Source organism: Lepisosteus oculatus, chromosome 27 (genome assembly GCF_040954835.1).
Source record: "Lepisosteus oculatus isolate fLepOcu1 chromosome 27, fLepOcu1.hap2, whole genome shotgun sequence".
Classification (NCBI taxonomy): domain Eukaryota; kingdom Metazoa; phylum Chordata; class Actinopteri; order Semionotiformes; family Lepisosteidae; genus Lepisosteus; species Lepisosteus oculatus.
The window spans coordinates 241,783-261,307 of record NC_090722.1 but is presented as its reverse complement, the minus strand read 5'-3'; the positions used below and the strand labels follow the sequence as shown (position 1 = coordinate 261,307).

At 35.8% G+C, this 19,525-nt stretch overlaps 1 protein-coding gene across 3 annotated transcripts in view; it reads right to left on the bottom strand.

The window, feature by feature from the left end:
- sema4ab (sema domain, immunoglobulin domain (Ig), transmembrane domain (TM) and short cytoplasmic domain, (semaphorin) 4Ab) overlaps window positions 1-19,525 on the bottom strand; it is an 86,547-nt gene that overhangs the window by 24,420 nt on the left and 42,602 nt on the right. For all 3 annotated transcript variants that reach the window (XM_015339085.2, XM_015339084.2, XM_015339086.2), the window contains exons 3-4: window positions 3,487-3,647; window positions 90-152 (exon numbers count right to left, since the gene is read on the bottom strand). In XM_015339085.2, the coding sequence (XP_015194571.2) occupies window positions 90-152; window positions 3,487-3,647 (224 nt within the window). The remainder of the gene's footprint in view (window positions 1-89; window positions 153-3,486; window positions 3,648-19,525) is intronic.

Genomic DNA, 19,525 nt, shown 5'->3' with positions numbered 1-19,525 from the left:
ACTTTTGATACAGGCCAGATATTAGATTCTGAACACATTTTTCACAATAAAAATATGTAATCTCTGTTATTCACCACACGCAGTCTTACCTCTTCTTTTTTCCCTTTTTTTGAGCATTCTTCAAGTTTCTTATTAAATGTGGTCCAGTTCACCTGCAACAAAAAACATGAAAAAAAAAGTTTAATATCAGGCACTAGGAACTGACTGTTTCCAGCATGCAGTGTTTTCTTCACATTGTTAGTATACAGAGAATTAAGAACATCTTAATCTCTATCACAAAGTGGGACTAAAGCACAATATATTTGGTGGTGGTGGAGGGGAGTCCCCATTACCTGTAAAGCACTTTGAGTGGAGTGTCCAGAAAAGCACTATATAAATGTAAGCTATTATTATTATTATTATTAATTTGTGCGCGTGGTGATAGAGATTAAGATGTTCTCAAGATGTTTATCTTTAAAAAATGTAAACATCAAATTCAGGGTTGCAGGGAGCTGAGTATATCTCACAAAAAAAAGGTACAAGGCAGGGTACACCCTGGATGGGAATCAGCCCATCTCACAGCAACTAATATATTTAATTTCACTATTTTGAGTTTCCCTGGTTGTTTACATGATTGTAAAAGTACATTCTTTATACAGACAGATGTAGAAAACCCTTTTAAATATAAACACATCATTATGTTTCTTGATGACTGTCATGGTCAGTCTCTTGCAAGAAGCAAACATCATGGGCCTGTGATGGAGTATTTTGTTGAATGGTGTAACAGCTTCCTTCAATGTGTTGAAAACCAAAGATATGGTCATTGATTATAGAAAGTAATCACCAACTGCAAAAACAACAGTCACTGAGGAGCAAGAAATTGAAATTGTTAACATTTACAAATATCTTGGCACTATTGTTGATTACAGGCTAACCTCTGAGGAAAAGATGTGTCCCATGTGTAAGAAGAGCCAAAAGAGATTGTTCTTCCTGAGAAAACAGCGCTCTTTTTATGTGTGTAATACATCTAGTGTGTAGATGTACAGTATACTTTATATCTAGATACATCATGATAGTATCCATCTTAAACGCTGATTAACCCAATTTGTTTTTTTAGTAAATTGTGAAGATTACTTAAGATGCTAACTTGTTTTTGCTTATTTTATGCATGCATGTTTTTATTTGTTAATGGGTTCACGTTGTATTAAATTTATTATGTATTGTTCTATGTCTTTTACTTGCAAAGCAAATTTTCCATCTGGGGCAAAATAAGTGAAATACATTATAAACTAATGTATTAGTTAGTTTTAATGTACTAGTATGTTGGTAGTAGGTACACATCCTAGAGGACTGCCCAATCCACAGACTCAGTGAGGGCTACACACCCTACTCACAGCTGGACCAGAAGATATCATTTGGGTCAGGGAAGAAAGTAAGGTGGTGTGACCCGGTCTTATGACTGTTTTGTAATCTCTGTACTATGCAAAGGAACAAGTAACGTGTAAATTCCATGCTGAAAAGAAAAGAAAGGAAACACAACGTTTCAGCTTGGGAGCCTTCTTCAGGTGTGAGAAAGACAGGGTAGATGGCAAAGATTAAATAGCACAGAAGAACAAAAACTGGAAATGTGGAGGAGGAGGGAGAGGGGAGAGGCAGAGAGGCCACTCAGGAAGTGCAAATTGGAGAGGGGTGGAGAATGTGTGAAGTCAGACCCTGCATGAGAATAGAGAAGATTACACGAAAATAAGTCTGTCATTGAGAGAAGGGGGGAGGTGTGAACCAAGTTTCAGGATGAGTTTCCTTTCTTTTGTGTTTCTGCTCTTGGAGTTGAGAAACCCCTCTTTGAGAACAGAGATCAGTCTGAGGTGATCACGGCTGTCTGAGGTGAAATGAGAAACTATGGGCTTGGAGAAAGCTTTAATCTTCACAGCCCTTCTCTGAAGCAGTCTCCTAGTCTCCTTCCAGTTTCCCCAATATAGATAGCTGGGCATTTTTTTGCAAGAGATACAGTAAATAAGGTTGCTGGAGACACAGGATATTGTCTGGGTGATCCAGAATTGACCTGGGGGGCCCTGAATGAGCATGTTGTTAGATATGTATTTGCAGGTGATGCAGCAAGTTCTGTTGCAGGGGAAGGTGCCTGGTGGGGAACATTGCTAATTGAACTATCTCTGTACTATGTACAGTATAATGCAATTAGCATGTAGCCTACGAAGAAGACAAAAACAACATGCACAAATCACACTCCTGAAGTTTGTCCTTAGAACCTATAGTCAATAAGCCTTTCTATAAATCTACAGATTTATCCAAATAAATTTAGTTAAAATATATAAATATAGTCAAAGATAGTTGCTTCTGGCAGGCTGTTGCACAATACTGTGACTGATTTCATTTACATGCTGAAACAAGTACTTTGGATCTCCACTTTCCTTTCTAAAAAAACAGAACTCAAATGGAGATTTTCAAAGTCTAGATAGCAACAGATCTTCGGTTATGAAATATCTGTTGTGGACTGATTCTGAACATTCTGAAGACGTGTGGGTTTGGACCTTTGTGCTTTTATCTGCTTTTGACAGCAATTTATAATACAAAAAATCATTTAACTTGTCAATATGTCAATCTCTGAATGGATCTTTGAATTTTTTGCTCCTGTTTGCGTGTTCCTGAAAAATTCTAATTTTAATGTTTAGCTGTAAGATGCTAGGCTAAACAGGCAGAACAACAATTATAAAATTAATGTTACAAAGGTACTAAAATAAGAAATATAGTACATGAATCCTGTAACAGAACAGAAAAATAAAACAATTATCAAATAGCAGAAAAAACAAGTATATTCATATTATATTCATCGATTTCCAAAGCATCCATTAATTTTTCTTACCAACAGACACACACACCGCTTGGCCACTTTTCCAGGAATCTAATTTATTAATTAAATAAAATTAATGTTTTTTGACTGTGGGAGGAAAACAGAGAACTGAGAAGAAACCCGCCATGACTTGGCGATAACTGACAGAATGTGTCATGACGGAATACATTCTAACACTAATTCTACTGATTCACTGATGTCTGTGGTGAAAACACACCATTACATAAGTACAGTATTTTTACAGCCTGAATTGAATTTCTTTTTCGTTGTTCATTTCTATACACCAAACCAGAGAGGATGATATAATTAGCTGTTACCCAAGTCTGCATACTTCTTGTAAGATTACTTACATCAGCTTTCTCTTCTATAGCACAGCACACTCAGTAAAAGGCCTGGTCTTATACTACTTTGCAGTCTTTTGGATCAATGGACATACTACAGTATGTGCTGGACCAAGAATCATTCTGGTGGAAAAGTATGTTTCATAAATGCGAGTGAGAGTATCAATAGATATGAATAGAAGGAAGAATTTTTTTTTAGTGATCAGATACCTTCCATAGCAAAAACCTTTCATTCACCCTCCAAAAAAATATTATTATGACTGGAAAATCACATATCCAAAATGTCTCCTCTCTTACCTTTTTCACCACTGTCATGACACCTGGCTGACTGACATTCAATGAGAGCAGTGCGTCCCGGGCCCCAACGTATAGAATATCACCATCATTACTTAGCAGAAGTGTGGTGGTGTTCTGAACACTTGGATCCTTAAACCAGGACAGAACTCTGCCAGGGCTATCTGTGAAGGCAATGGATGATATTGAGAACATGCTGAGAACATAACAAAATATGGGCAAAAAGACCTTTAAAAAATGACAAAAAAATAACAACAAAGGAGATTACAGCTATATTCATCATGTTCTTACAAACCACAACATTTATTTTGGGAATATCATTCAAATATTTTGGTAACAATTGTCAAACCAATAACTGGGGTCACTTGTACATGTATATAACCCTACTATACAGCAGTGTTAGGGACTATAAATACGCTGGGCAAACGTTCTGAGGTCAAATTCTTCCAGCACGGGGGTACCTTTAAAGCGGAGACGACGGCACCGAAATTTTTTGGCGCGCCTTCTCTTTAATGCCCTGGCCAAATATGAAGACAGTACGTACAGTTATAATTCAAACGGAATTAAAAACTACACATCCCAGTAACCATGGTGGTGCTTGTGATCATTGCGTTTAACCAACGAAACAGGGCGAAAAATCAGTCACATGACTTTGGGGCAGAGTTTCGAAAGCTTAACCTATCAGCAACAAAGCGAAATTTACACGATAGGCTACCTCAAACTGTCAGTTACACGACTGTGTATGTCGCTTAAGCCACTCCTATTTGGCATTTTAGTTATGGAGTCGAGAAGACGCAAACCCCCCCCCCTCTCTGGGTGCCTGATTTGCCGCCATCTTTAACCGCTTCGTGTCCAAATCGCAGTAGCTACGCGTACGAAATAAAGTTCATCCCAGCTACAAAACATATATATTTTTGTGGTAAGAGGGAGCAAAACATCAGTATTTACTGCTATTAATTAGTGTACGATTTATAGTTGAAATCTGAGCCTAAATATAAAGTTAAAATCTCGACAAAGCAATGTAGGAAATACAGAGAAAATAAATCCTTTCTGACATCTAAAATCAGTTTCGATCAAAGTCTCTAAAACGAACAAGAAAAAGAGGATTTTCGGAGGGCAATTACGCTGTATTTATATAGAATAAGTGATTTATGAGCAATCTAATTTCTTGTTCGTTTAAAACTGTGAAATGTCAGCTGCAAAAGATCACACCAGAAACAGCACTCTCTCTGCCTGTCATAGACGTTCAGGAAAGGCTGAATGAAGTCATGTCAAGTACAATAATTCGGTGATCAATAATAACAGTTGTAGGACAAGAAACAAAAGATAGTGAAAACATAAGATTTTTAAGGCTAAAACTCAAATTCATTCTACAAATTAAGGTAAATGAAAATTCAGGATGTTAAAGTGCTAGAGGTGTAAAAAAATACAAAAATGCACATGAGCAAAAAGTTTAGAAATGGAGCAAACAGAATAAAAGCCATGCCTATAGTGCAGAAGAGGGATGCAGGAACACTTGCTTAGATATACAAAAAAATCACAAAAAGGTGTATGTTACAAAAGAACATACACATCAATTTCCCTTCGCGATCAATAGTCTTATCTATAAACATGAAACAGAGTGAGGAATCAGAAATTAGCATGCATAAAAAACAGCAATTCTGTCAGTGAGCCCTAAATGAATTAATAGCAACTATGGTTTCATGGAGGGCTTCTCAGATAGTTGGGCATTCAGGTAAACTGCCAGGTGAAAGGACTTGTAAACATATTTTGTTAAAGCAAGTCAGTTTTTTCCGCAACACATAAAAGACATTTTTCTAAGAAAGTTTAGCCTTTGTCACTAATAAAACCACTAAATAAAGACATAAATATAGAAATCTTAAGATTTGTTTTATTTAATGTTGGTAGCAGGATGAACTGTCAGGTTGAGCTAAGTGTATATTTTGTCGCAGAGTTGCTGCAAGATGTTAACAGTGAAAAGGGTATTTAGAAATGAGTTATTTCAAGATGAAAATTTTCAGAATAATTGCAAATCTAGCAGGATAGAGAAAGCACAGAAAACTGGCAGTTAGATTGATCAGATTAGCATGAAAAGTCATTTAGCAAAGGGAATGAGAAGAGTGACAAACTAGTATACTTTAGATCTTTTTTTCTGAACCAGGGAAAATCTGATCATGTTTCCCTATAACAATAATAAAAAAACTTCATTTTATATATTACCATTAAAGGTGGCATCTCAAAGCAATACAGTAGATGTAAAAACAGATAAAAGGACCACAGATTACAAAGTAAATACATATAAGAAAGACAAGCAGTTAGAGGTGCTACCAAAATTAGAAAATGAAGCAGATACAGACACTAAGTCTTCTGAAAAGAAAGGTTCTGAGGTTAGATTTAAATGCACTCAGGGTACGTGACTGATATCACTGGGAATACAAATTGAGAGCTCTGGGGTGCAGCTAGAGAAGACCCTGTCACCCACAGAATGTAGATGTTCTTGAGGACAGCTAGAAGACCAGAGTCAGACGGACAAAGGTGGGGGAGTAGACAGATAATAAGCCATATACTGTAGGTACTAAATGAGGATAAGGAATTTGAAGTTGACTCGAAACCTGATAGGTAACCAGTGCAAGGACTTGAAAACAGGTGTAATGCATCCCTGATAGGATTCTTGCTGTCATATTCTGAACATATTGAAGATTGCTCAGTGTGGATTTAATTTTCCCAGTGAACAGGATGTCCATTTATTAATTCTAGAAAAAAAAGCCTTTCTTAATTTCTCTAGTTCTTAGTTTCTCTAGTTCTCTTTAAAAAAAAAAAACTATTATCCCACAATGCAGAGTATTAAATGGCCAGTATTTACACATGATATTTGTGATTTAAAGAAATTAACACAAGCAGCTTTTGGGGATTTAAGTGTTGGCTGAGTTATTGCAGGATAAAAGACTAGAGATGTTGGTAAGAAGAAGATAATTTTGGGAAAGCTAAGGAATACACTGATAACAAGAACACTTCCTAATGGGGTTAGGCATACTTTTGATGAAGATGATGAAGTTAACAGACTGTATGTTTACATAGATACTGAAATGAGGATTGTATTTTAGATTTTGTGCAGTTACTAGCATTGGACTGTGTGTTGGATGCACATGAATTGAAGGAATGGGCAAACATAGCTGATGCGGATCCACAGAGCCAGCATATTAAGATGTTTATAATTAGAGGCAATTTATTTAAATAACTAGGTATGGATACTGATGTGCAAGAGAGGTGGAAAGGCCAGCACTATAAAATATTTTATTCTCAGTGAGATGCTGCCATTTCATAGTGGGTTTCTAACACTGTGTATAGTTCCATCTATTTCTAATCTCTTTATCCAGTACAGAGGATTTGGAGCCTATCCCAGTAAGCAACGGACACAAGGCAGAATACACCCTGGACATAGCGCCAGTCCATCACAGGACAGACAGACACAAACACACACACACACCAGGGCCAGTTTTCCCATAAACCAATTAACTTACCAGTATGTTTTGGAGTGCGAGAGGGAGTCATATCACACATATGAAGAAAAACCATGTAACCCAGAGAGAACATGCAAACCCCACACACACAGGATGGCAGGAATTGAACCTAGGACCCCAGTGCTCCAAGATAGCAATGCTAACCACTTTGCCACCATTATAAATGGATGGATATCTTAGTTATCTTTCTTGTTCACAGGTTTGCATGAATAATTTAATTTTGAAAGGCACTGAGACATCAGGTACTACTGTTGTATTTATGAAAAAGAAACAAAACAAAAAGCATACTAACAACTGTGCCATCCTACTCTTTAGTTAATACAATTTATTTATAAACAGTTAACATTGTTAGCAAAATATTTTGAATTATATTTAACCCTATTTCTTCTTTAGTTTTGTATTTAACTTATTATATGATAGTCAGATTTAATGTATATTTGAACAATGAAAATATATTTTTACAAGATGCGGGGGAAAGTGCAACAACTTATTACAGTGCTAAATGTAATATTGATTGCTAATAGTTTATGTTAACACCTAACTTTCTTAATTAGGTGTAATTAAAACAGTGAACTAAGTGTAACATACCATTCAGAAATACAATCGAGAATAGTTTTGTGGTGTTTGTATGGATGAAACGTTTCTAAAATGTATAACGTAACAAAATTAAAGACGATTAAATTCTGTAATCTTTCCACTTGTAATGTCATTAGACAGAACAACAAGTTTCTGCTTTGTCTAAGGATGGTATCAAAAAGTAGTCTAAGTGGTGAGAAAGTTGTGCTTAATGATAATTAAGTGACTTAAAAGTAAAAAGAGATGCTTCATATTGCTTGATTAATTTTAAAAACTAAGTTATAAATGCAGACGCGATCGCTGCCATAAGCGCTCCAGGCAGTAGAACGTTCGTTCTGATTGGGGAAAAAAAGACCGGCTGATCAGTTTCACACACCAGGAAGAGAAAAGAATGGGATTTTTTCTCTTGGAAACGTGTGTTGTTTTTATGAAATTCGTGTATTTTAAATGTTTAATTAAAAAGTAAAAACCTTACAGCGTACACAAAGATTCTGAGCTGATCACGAGAAAGAAAAATTACCCATTTTTCGTGCATAAAAAGTGGTTTTTAACTCTCGAAACCTGTTTTTATGTTTTAAAGTCATGCAATGTCTAAGTTAAGCAGGAACACATCATTATATCTCATTTTTGATTTATTTTTTTAAAATTTTAAAAATCGGTCGCCCAGCCTACTATAAAGTCTCAACTTATAGCAAAACAATGTACCAAAGAATTTTTCCCCATAACGTTTATGTAAATATGCAGGGTTTGGGACTGTAAGAACTGAAACTATGCCCATGCAACATAAAGCAGGAGGCTTTACCAATAAGAATTAATGGAATAAAGCGGTAACATACCAAAAATGAGAGTGCTTGTTTAATAGTGTCCCATTATAAATCCATGTTACTTTCCTAAATAATGCAACTTATAGATAAATGACTTAGGGAAATAAATGTCCATTAAGAATACTGTAACTGGCTTGAGATACGTTCACAACATATAGTTCAGACACAGGTATATACAGTACAGTACATTTAATGTTCCAATAAAAATAAATAGAAATAGAGTCACCAACTCCTTTTGATTTGTGGTCTTATCTTTTGGTATCTTGAAAAACAACATAAGTGCAGGGATTTTATTTCCTTGAGTTCCTCAATTCATCAACTAATAACAGAGAGTAAAGAGAGGTCCTGGTAGAGGTCTGTCTCTCCTCAGAGCTGCCATTCACTCTGCACCCTAAAGAAAAGTCCTGCTATACCAGTACCACTGCTATTCTCCACAGACAGTGACTGTGCATCTCCAAGTCACCTGATTCCATTGGTCACATCTTGTTATGAACTAATGATTCTCATCTCTTTAGGCTTTTCTAAACCAGATGTGGTCAATCTTGGCATATCTGGCATATAGCCTTCTCATTTTAAACTCCTCTCTCACTTCCATTCGGCTCCACCTAATCCTTATTATATTCAGTATTTTCATGCCACCTTAATCATGAGATTAAGAATTAATTCCGTAATTTACTGGATTTAAAATTCAAAATCCCGTAATGGCATGGAAAAGAAGTGCCGAGGCTGATCATCCTACACTGTACCCACTTGTTTTCACAGAACATAAAGGCCTTCAGTTTCTAACACTGCTTGATCAACTAGAACACGCTGTTTAAATTGACAATGCCGAATTCACTTAGAGATGACATTATTTAAATTGTATTTTATACGCCATGCCAAAAACTCCTTCACATCTCAGGACCTTGATTTGAGATTTACGAGTCTGTAACAATGGAACAGGTTGTGTGCATCAGCACTGAACAAAATATTCAGTTTTTAGAATCTTCACTCAGACATTCTTCCTTTTCAACTGAGCATTTTACATTTCTTTTAGGTTCTAAATTTAATAGCGGCAACCACAACACTATGTGACTGCTGCTCATAGCAAAGACTACTTGTGATGTGTTTGTTTTATTTATATAATCTTCATTCTTGTAGATCACATGGCATACCTACAGTAGTTCACTGTGACCAGTTACTTTTTGCATTCTTTTAAATATAATTTCTGCAACAGCAAAGCCTCCAGAAGATCATTTAACACGCACAATACCTTGTATATGTAACCACTGTGGATTTTAAATACATCTATAGTGGTGTACAGAGCTCTGCATGAGAATTAAGAACAGAATAAAGATCACAAAGCATGAGGAGGTACTGTATATCACGCACACATCACTCATTGTATGTGCATATATAGCTGTATTTTAATGACTCAATAATCCAATTCAGATTTTTTTCTTTTTAGATAATTTGATAGAAGTGGTGTTTGTTATGCTATCAGCTATTCTGGAGACAATGTGTGATTAACATTCTCGTCACTCCACAGAAACATTTCAAATTCAACATGGGTTTTTAACAAGCACAGAAGTGGCAAAAGATTTCTTGGATAGATAAAACAAAAACAGGATTATTAAAATGATGTATTATATTTTAAATATGGAGTTATTTATTATTATTTTAAAACCAAAGTGTCACGTCTGATTCAAACCCAATATACTGCCATCACACAGTCAACATCACAGAACCCCAACTACTGTCAAGCATGGATGTGGCACCAATATGTTATAGTTTTGCTTCTCATATTTCCCTTAAAATCAGAAAATACATTTTAACAGGAAAATAATTCATAATTATCCAAAAGCACAAGGTCAAAGCAATCCCAGTGTGGCTTATAAATAAGCCTGTGAATGCCCTTGAGTGGCCCATTTGACTTGAATTATTAATATAAGGTTATTTTATCAAAAGCTTAATGAAAATCACAATATATAATTGATTTGTTTTAGCTATTATCCTCCCTATAGAATTAAAGCATTCTAAACAATGCTTTCCCTTTCTAAATCTTATTTGTCATAGATGTAAAATGCCATTGTTCACAAAGTATTCTTCTATTTTAGCTCCTTTATTTCTATAACGTGACATATACATGATGCTAGAGTGATTTATGAATAGTTTATGGTTCTTCTGTTCCCCTTTAATGATATAATCTCCTAAATTTCATTAACTATTTTTTACTTCTGCTTTTACAGCACTTTTATGGTTATAAGACAACTTTTGAAAGGATGAATTATGAACTATTACTCAAAATATGTCGTTTTTGTTACAAAGGGCAGACACAAGGATTTGATAATGAGATAATCTTTTAGTCAAACCCACTGGTAATGTGTGCATGTCCTATGTGAAACAGGTGCTTCCTGTAATTAGCAAAATAGCTCTGCAATTAGTGCAAGTACCGTAGATTTCCAGACATTATGGTTAAAAAAACATTATTTTATTTTTCATAGAACATCTAGAATCATCCTGCTCTGCATCAGCAGAGAATTACACAAACACAAGGAAGCTGGCTCTGTTTATCCTCTCCAAGCTTGGAACCACATGCACATGCGGAATGCTTGATAAACAAGTTTAGATAACTGCCCACATATTGCAGCACATATACCCTTGGTAAAATAGGAATAAAACTACAGATTATGCTTAAACAATTCTTTAAAAAAATGTTATACTTAGATGTTATCTTAATATTACTGAACAAATAATTGTGGTCATAAATTAAAACAACTGGATCACATTTATTCATTTCATGAATGGAATAAAAATTATTTAATGTTATTCAGCATTCCTGTATAGCTAGACATAGGCTTAAATGTAATGCAATAAAGCATGTTAAAAATGCTGCTTTTTTATTTTGGTTTTATTGATACTTAACATACATAACTTATATTTCCAGTATCATAAGGTTAGCTACACTTTTCTATGTTCTTAAATTGTATATTTCCAAATCTGCCTTTAAAATTTTTAATTTTGTTAATAAAGCAGTCTGTATTTGGAGGAGAAGACTGGAAAAATAATATATAAAAATCAAATAGCTTTCTTATTTTTTATAATTCTAATTCTGCTGAATATGTCTATCTTGAAATGCTGTCTAAATGACTTCTTCAAGATCACCAACAACACAAGCAACAAAAAGCAAGAACAAAAACTTTGTGAGCAGATTTTTTGGTAATCTCAGATCTGTACTACTTTCAAAAGCAAAAGGGTTTTGAACATGCCTAAAACTAAATTGTAGATGAAATATGGCAACCTCCGGAGGTACTCTTTATAAGAAATCATATCTGTAAAATATTATGGTTTGTTCATACTTTAATGAGCCCACCACCATATTTAAGGAACGTTTTCTTAGACAATATTTTTCTCATGATAATATCCTACAGTATATAATTACAATCTGGAAATATGATCACTTCTTAGAGTTTTAATTCTTAAAGCATATGAGTGTCTCCACTTGTAAAATCACTCATTCACAGAACTATGGTTCCATGATTTGCTAGTTTGCTGTGATTGGGATACCTCAGACTGTACATACAGTGCCCTCCAGGATTATTGGCACCCTTTGTAAAGATGAGCAAAAAGACTATGAAAAAATGTCTTTGTTGTTTATCAGCTTGATATTACACTGACAATATGAGAGAAATCTAACCTTTCAGTGAGTTAAAATTATTTAAAGAAAAAATCCTTATACAATTTTTTTTTCTTAAAAACACGTCACAATTATTGGCACCCCTGCATTTAGTACTTTGTGCACCTGCCCTTTGCCAAGATAACAGCACTGAGTCTCTTATAATGCTGGATGAGGTGGTAGAACACCTATAAAGGTATCTGAGACCATTCCTCCATACAAAATCTCTCCAGAGTCCTTGGTCCTTGCTTGTGAACTCTCCTCTTCAGCTCACCCCACAGTTTTTCAATGGGGTTTAGGTCAGGGGACTGGGACGGCCACTGTGGTCAGTGAACCATTTCTGTGTGGATGTGGAGGTATGCTTAGGAGACTTCTGTAACAGATCTTTTCAGGTCACTTCAGTTTATCACTATTCCTCCGACCTTGTAATCCTTTGGAGTTTTCAAAACAGTGTTTTGCTTGCCTTTCACTTAAGTCCATTAAGAGCCAGCAGTTTCACTGTGGCGTGTGTGGTCCTACACAACCTTGCTATTGACTCGATGAGCCTCCTGTTCCATCTCCAGGACATTCGGCACACTCAGCTATTTTAACACAGTTATTATCGGACCACAACCACAGATACAAGAAGGGAAACCATGCTGTAGAAGTGTCTTAAATAATCACTTTTAAAAAATGACAAAGATTTTTTTAAACTTATTCTCTGTACCCCAGATCCCCAATATTCTGATTCTGCTTTCCCCCAAAAAACACAAGCGTAGAGTCCAATAACAATGAAAAGTACAACCAACTATTCAAATAACACCCAGATGTGACAGAACACATTAAAGACTTAAGACACCCAATTCAAATATGTATTTACTTAATTTCTGTCCTCTCCAGCGATCATGCTTAGACCTTAAGATACTTAAGTACTGCTCTCCAGAGTTAGAAATGTCATAAATTACAGGTTTATTTTATGTGCCTAGAGAATTTGCCTACATTATACTAGCGGCTGTTTATATTCCACTGTCTGAGAATGAATTACATCCATAATCCTTCGTCATTATTTTAGGGAGAACTTTGCTAACCTGAGGATTCTCCCTAGATATAAACAGCAGAGAGAAGCTGTGGCCAGGAAAAACAGAACACTGGACACAAGTCAACATCTAAGTTATTAGCTGGAAAAAGCACCTTGAGGTCATTTTCTACATTTTAATTTCATACACAGACAATAGGTTGTCCACAGTACAGTAATTTGATTAGTAAGCTGCTCTGAGATCTTGAACACTGCTCCCTTCAAGCTGCTCTGTAGCATGGCACCAAACAGCACAGGCTTAGACCAAGCTGCAGAGTCAGCACAACCGCACAGAGATCTTTCTGCCCTCTGAGCACTCAGTCACTTCATTTTTTTTCCATTGAATTTGTGGACATCAAAACACCCCTTTGTTCAAAATTTAAAAGCTGCTGAATACAAGATAGCCTAGGGAAGAAAGAAAAGAAACACTGCTGTTTCGTTTCCTGATAAATATTGTGGTCCATCAGCTGAGTCAAATGGGCAAAACACAACAGCGCTCATAAACCAAAGTTTTGATCTTCAGTTGCTGCCAAATGCATAAACTTTAAAGAGAAGTGAAAGAGGTAAACCTGGGACACCAGTCCATCACAGGGCTGATACAGAGACAGACACAAACATTCACGCCAGGAACAGTCTTCCCAGAAGCCAATCAGCCTACCAGTATATCTTTGGAATGTGGGAAGATAGTTCACAGTAGTTAGTATTCCCATGGGTAGAAGAAATTCAAGTAGGTAGCTGCATCAGCATGGGCAGGTTGCAAATTAACAGGTAAGGGTTTATTCCATGCTAAAAAAAGAAACACAGTTTTCGCTCTGGAACCTTCTTCAGGTGTGAAGGCTCCAAAGCCCAAACATTGTGTTTTCGTTTCTTTCTTTTCATTGTGTTTCTTTTCTTCTCTTTTCAGCATGGTATAAACCAGTATTCTTAATATTTGTATTGAATTTGTATGATCGCCCCATGTTTCCATGAGTTTCCTTTGGTTTCCCTCCCCACAGTCCAGAGATATGCTGAAAGGTTCATTGGCTTTTGGGAAAAATCAGCCCTGGTGTCAGTGTGTGTTTGTGTCTGTATCTGTGTGTACCCTGTGATGGACTGGCTTATCTTGGGGTGTATTTTGCTTTTCACCTGTTGCTTGCTGGGTTTTGCTCCGGTGTCATCCATGACCCTGTTTTGGATTAATTCATTAGAAAATAGATGGATATTGAAACTGAAAAGCCCATACATCGTATGTCTAAAAAATGTATATAATTTGTTAAGAAATACTTTAATGATACACGGTGTGGGGAATTGCAGAGAATGAGGTGGAGTGGATATATTGTGGATTTAACCAAGAATTTGAAAAAAAACTGTTTAAACACTTCTTTTACCTTAATAAGGACTCTTCTGAATATTATTTTTTTTCAAAAATGTTCTGAAAAGTCCAACGTTTTTGAAGAATAGTAGTATTTCTTACTAAACATGTTTAGTTATTTTGGTTGTTGACATCAAAATTGGCCACAAATACACTTTTATACAAAGACTTTGCAGCAGGAACACGTGTTTGTTGTTACTTTAGACAGCAAGTTCTAAAGGTCCAGAGATCTGTATAAGGTTACACTTATCTGAAAATACATATTTCATCTGTTGAACTATCATATTTGAAACATCCACCCTCCCCACATTAAAAGGCAAAACTACAGCCATGACCACAAAAATTGTACAGTACAGTATGTAACTATTCTTTACCAGTTCATTCAGAATCAAGTGCTCTAGATGGTTTATCATCAAAAGCACAAGTTTAACAAGCTTGGTTCAGACAGTCTCCATTGCATTTTCCTTATGCATTGGATTGCATTCTAGAATTTGATGCTTACTGAAAATCAGAAAAAGGAGGATGCAATGTACAAATAAAATGTCAAAATTCTCTGAAGTCTCTGAAATAAATTTGAAAAGGCTAAGAACAATTTAATAATGCTGGAAGAAGTGTTTCTATAGAATTAGCAGTGCTGCTGGTGTTCATATGTATCAGCTAGTTATTATGTACAGAATTTATTCACACATAAGTAACATGTTGCTCCTTAGTCTATGAACATTTTTATATCGGGTTCGTGCCACCTCAAATACAAAGCACATCCTATTTAAAATGCGGTCTAACATTATGAAACCCATTAATAACTCTCAAATTTCTTCACACATTACATATTTACCTCCACTTAGATATAGTTATTTTCACAGGAAACCTACAACGTTTACTGTGGGATTTCTTCTGGTTAAGCCTCATTAGAATTTTTTGACTATAATGTGCAAATAATCCCGGCAATTCCCCCTATATTACAAACAGGTGGGATAAATTAACAAAAATATTTGCACATAAATACAATTTTCCACAATCAGATTTTGGACAGGTTTATACATAAACTGGCATGCTGATTGCTCAGTTTTTAGTGCCTTGGTCTGCCCATCTGCAAATAACATACTGTACAGTAGCTGCTCATATTTACATTGTGAAATAAATTCACACAGGATTGCCCAAGGGGCTTTGAGATCTGATTATTTGCACAAATGAGAAGAGTGGACTATGAAAAAATATTGATCTGAAAGATAAATAATCCTTATAAAAGCTTACTACAGCAATTTCAGTTGATTTCAGCTAGGTTCCAACATGGTTATTCTGTGCTTTTACTTAGTTTTCTCATAGATTTAATTGGTTCTGTCACGCTTCATCCATATGCTTACTGCTGTTGATTTGATTATGCTTCTGTCAGTGTGCAGTGAAGTAAAGTTAAATCAAGGTACACAGACTAACAAAATCTCATTATAGCTTTCCTTTCTATAGAGCAGCCTCCATCATTGTCAATCATGTTACACAACAGCTGCATTAAAGTGTCGTTTAAAATGCATCATAATGCAGCTTTAGGGTTGTATAATCCTGAGGAAGAGCTACTGTAATCCAGATATCGCTACAGTGTAATGATCTGTGACTAGGTAAATCACATTTTTTTTCCAATGACAATCTGAATCACAAAGCTGTTATGTTCTTCTTATTATATTACTTTTTCTACAGTACATAGAAACTGCCCAATTGCCATTACATCTCCAAATCCTTTTAACAGGCAGCAATCCACCACACAGTTCAGTTCCACATAAAGCACTGCCACAGGCCACAATACACTGCCTGGCACAAGAATAGCATGTAGTCAGCTTTGTCTGTATATCCCTTTCTTTTTTATTATAAGAGAAAGCCTTGACTGATGCTTCCTGTGAGGCTGTAGTCACTCAGACGTTTTGCATTTCAAAATATCTGAAACTGCATACTTCCTCAAAATAGAGGGGAAACCTCAATGAACTGTAACTGAAATATCTGTGCATCATCCTCTGTAAAAGTAATTCTTCACAAGTTTTCTTTTATCATACTAGACTCATGGGGGTGGGGGGGTGGGGGGGGCAAAAGATTTTCTAGCTTGCCGTAAAACGAATAACCCACCCTGCATTTGTTGGAATCATAGTGATATTGGTTCAGTAAAAAGTAACTACTCTCAGTTAAGGAGTCTCTTAAATGGGTCTTTGTGAATCTTGTTTTACATAAGTGTCATTGCATGCGTTGCATTTTCTCAATGATACTGGAAAAATGTCACTATTAATCCAAAACTAAAGGCATTATCATATATAAAATGTGTGAATAAGACACACTTAACACACTTAATCACAAAATCTAAAATGACATGGAGTGAACTTATAAGTGGACAAATGAGTCAGAAAGTGAGCATAATTAAAAAGATGCATGTAGAGTACAAAAGAGAAATTTGCAGAGAAAATCTCAAAATAGTGTAAAATATTACAATATAACAAAATGTGAACAATTTCAATTTTATAGATATCAACTGGAATGGTATCTAGATTGTGTAACAGGGGCATATGAGCCAGAAAAAGTTTTCGGGTTAGGATTGCAAAGATTTAAATTATGTAAATAAAACTTTACTCAAATATTTACATTTTTGTAGAGCTGTCAAAGACCCCAAAAGCTGCAATTACCTACATTGAGACAAAGTTATCTCAATGTCAACAATTTGTGCTCATGTGAAGCATATGAAACCCCTGAATATGCTTGTGTAGTTACTGGTGGGCAATGCTACACTGTGCTTTGTTGTGTAGCTCGGGTAGTCACAAACACACTTTGTACATAGAAAGAAATGCTCTTGTCCTTATCACCAACAGACAAAACTGTGCTCTGCGACATACCGTTACAGAAGTTTAATAAGCACATTTTTTTCTTTCATTATTGTTAATCTCAACATCATTTTATGATCTTTGGTTAAAATGCTGTACTTTGCTATTACCACACGTGTATAGGCCATACAGCCAGTGAATACACTACTGCAGTAATTTAACAGAAAACGCACTGGACATTATTGTTACATATCTGCATAAACGTGCAAAAAAAGTAAAACTCTTTTTTCCGTCATAGGAATTCTAGGAGAGACATCAAGATCAGTACCAAATGATCCTGCACTTTTTAGTGCAAGAAAAAAAAATACTAAGGAATGAAAAACATAAAACAATAACCAAGATGAATATTGTAGCACTAAGGCTAAAGGATGATTACATCTATGGTACCCTCAGCACTAACATTACCTCACAAAGTGAGGCTTAAACCTTTCCATCTGCAGTTCCGTGGACAATTATTCACTATATTTCTCACAGCTGCTGGCCTGCAAGGCTGTCTTTACACATGATCCTTACTTTAAGACTTCCCTACTGAAAATATCTACCCTAATCTTGCTTGATCAGCACCGATATCAATCTGACCTCAATCACTCTGCTTGAGCTGTAAGCAGTTGCAAGTGAAGTAAAGCAACAATGGTTTATAGCAGTTGCTCCATATGTGGGATCCTCAGTGTCAGCATTTGCTTATCTCAAGCTTTAAAATTCTGATTACATACTGGTGAATAGAGCACTGTACTGTATATGAGATACAGTGTCTTGCTAAATGCCAGTCTTGAAACATTGTACATTTTTTAGAGGAACCACAACTCTGTCACCATAGCTTTGGAAGTTCCACATTATTTGCACACCATCTTGTCTACTTCAGAAATGTGCATAAACATTTCTGTCCATAATATAAAGTCTCATTTTTGTGTAATACTGTATCCCGCAGCTTAAGAGCCCCCTTCTACCTGTTTGTAGTCACAATATAAGCAAAATAAGTGCACAATTACATCAATGATAACAGGGTTAACTACTTGAAAGGCAAATCAGCTCATTTTTACAGGTTAATACTTGTTTAGCGTGCATAGACACTTTTTCGCATAAAGAGTTAGATACCTATCCCCATAGTACACTACAAGACTAAAATCCAGATATTTTTGCTTCTAAATATATCTAAATATTTCTGGTTTAATCAGCAAAACAAGCGATAGGCAAAGGTGGTCAACCCTGGACAGGATGCCAGTCCATCGCAGGACACACATAGACACGTCACTCAAAAACAGCCAGTTTTTCCATAAGCCAATGAACCTATAACCAGAATATAGATAACTATATGAATAAAGTTCAGAGGTAAAAAAGTACAAACATTAGTATTCATATGACAAGGTAATATGAATATACATTTTCCTTCACTGAAGTAGGAAACACGAACTCCTAATTTTAAGAAAAACAAAGGTATTGGACTAAGCTAAACAGTAGCTTTAACAATACTTGTCTCAATGTACAACTTTTCATTTTCAAGTGACCTTAATAACGTAACACGTTGTAGGTCATTGTAAGTTTAAATTGAGTGAATATGTTGGTGGCAGTGACAATTTCAGAAGAGAGCTACTTTCCAGTCAGTAAATGTCAAAAGTTAATCACAGTTTCCAATTCAGGCCACTTTAAGGGCTGGGATTAACAAATACTTGCAGAGGTTGGGCAAAGAAGAGCTGGGAGCTCAGACTACTCAGATAGGTTTGGTGGAGCAGTAAACCAGAACTAGTAGCAAAGTCCAAATACTTAAGCATTTAGTGTATGCACTCAAATATGTAACATTCTGCAAAAGATTACTACAGTGGTTCTCAAACTGTGGTACGCGTAACCTTAAGTGGTACGCGGAGTGCCGCCAGGTAGTACGCCACATGACCCTGGAACTGTGTTGTGTGGGCTGAAAAATCGGGACGGGTTTTCATATTTTCTATTTTAAGACGTATCGAATACGCAGCCTACGTACTACGATACAGCACGCGCTAATACTTGAGTGGACAGAGCTACAATGTAATTCAATACCACTCTATAGGAATTCATGCTATGAACGTAAGTGACCAATTGTATTAAAAAAAAACTTACAGTATCTCCAGCAAATAGAGAGGTAGGAGAATGTGCGTGAGTTTCCAACAATGCCAATGTTGTAAACACAGGAATGCAAAGAAATGCGTGCTAGAAACGCTGGTAATCTTGTGAG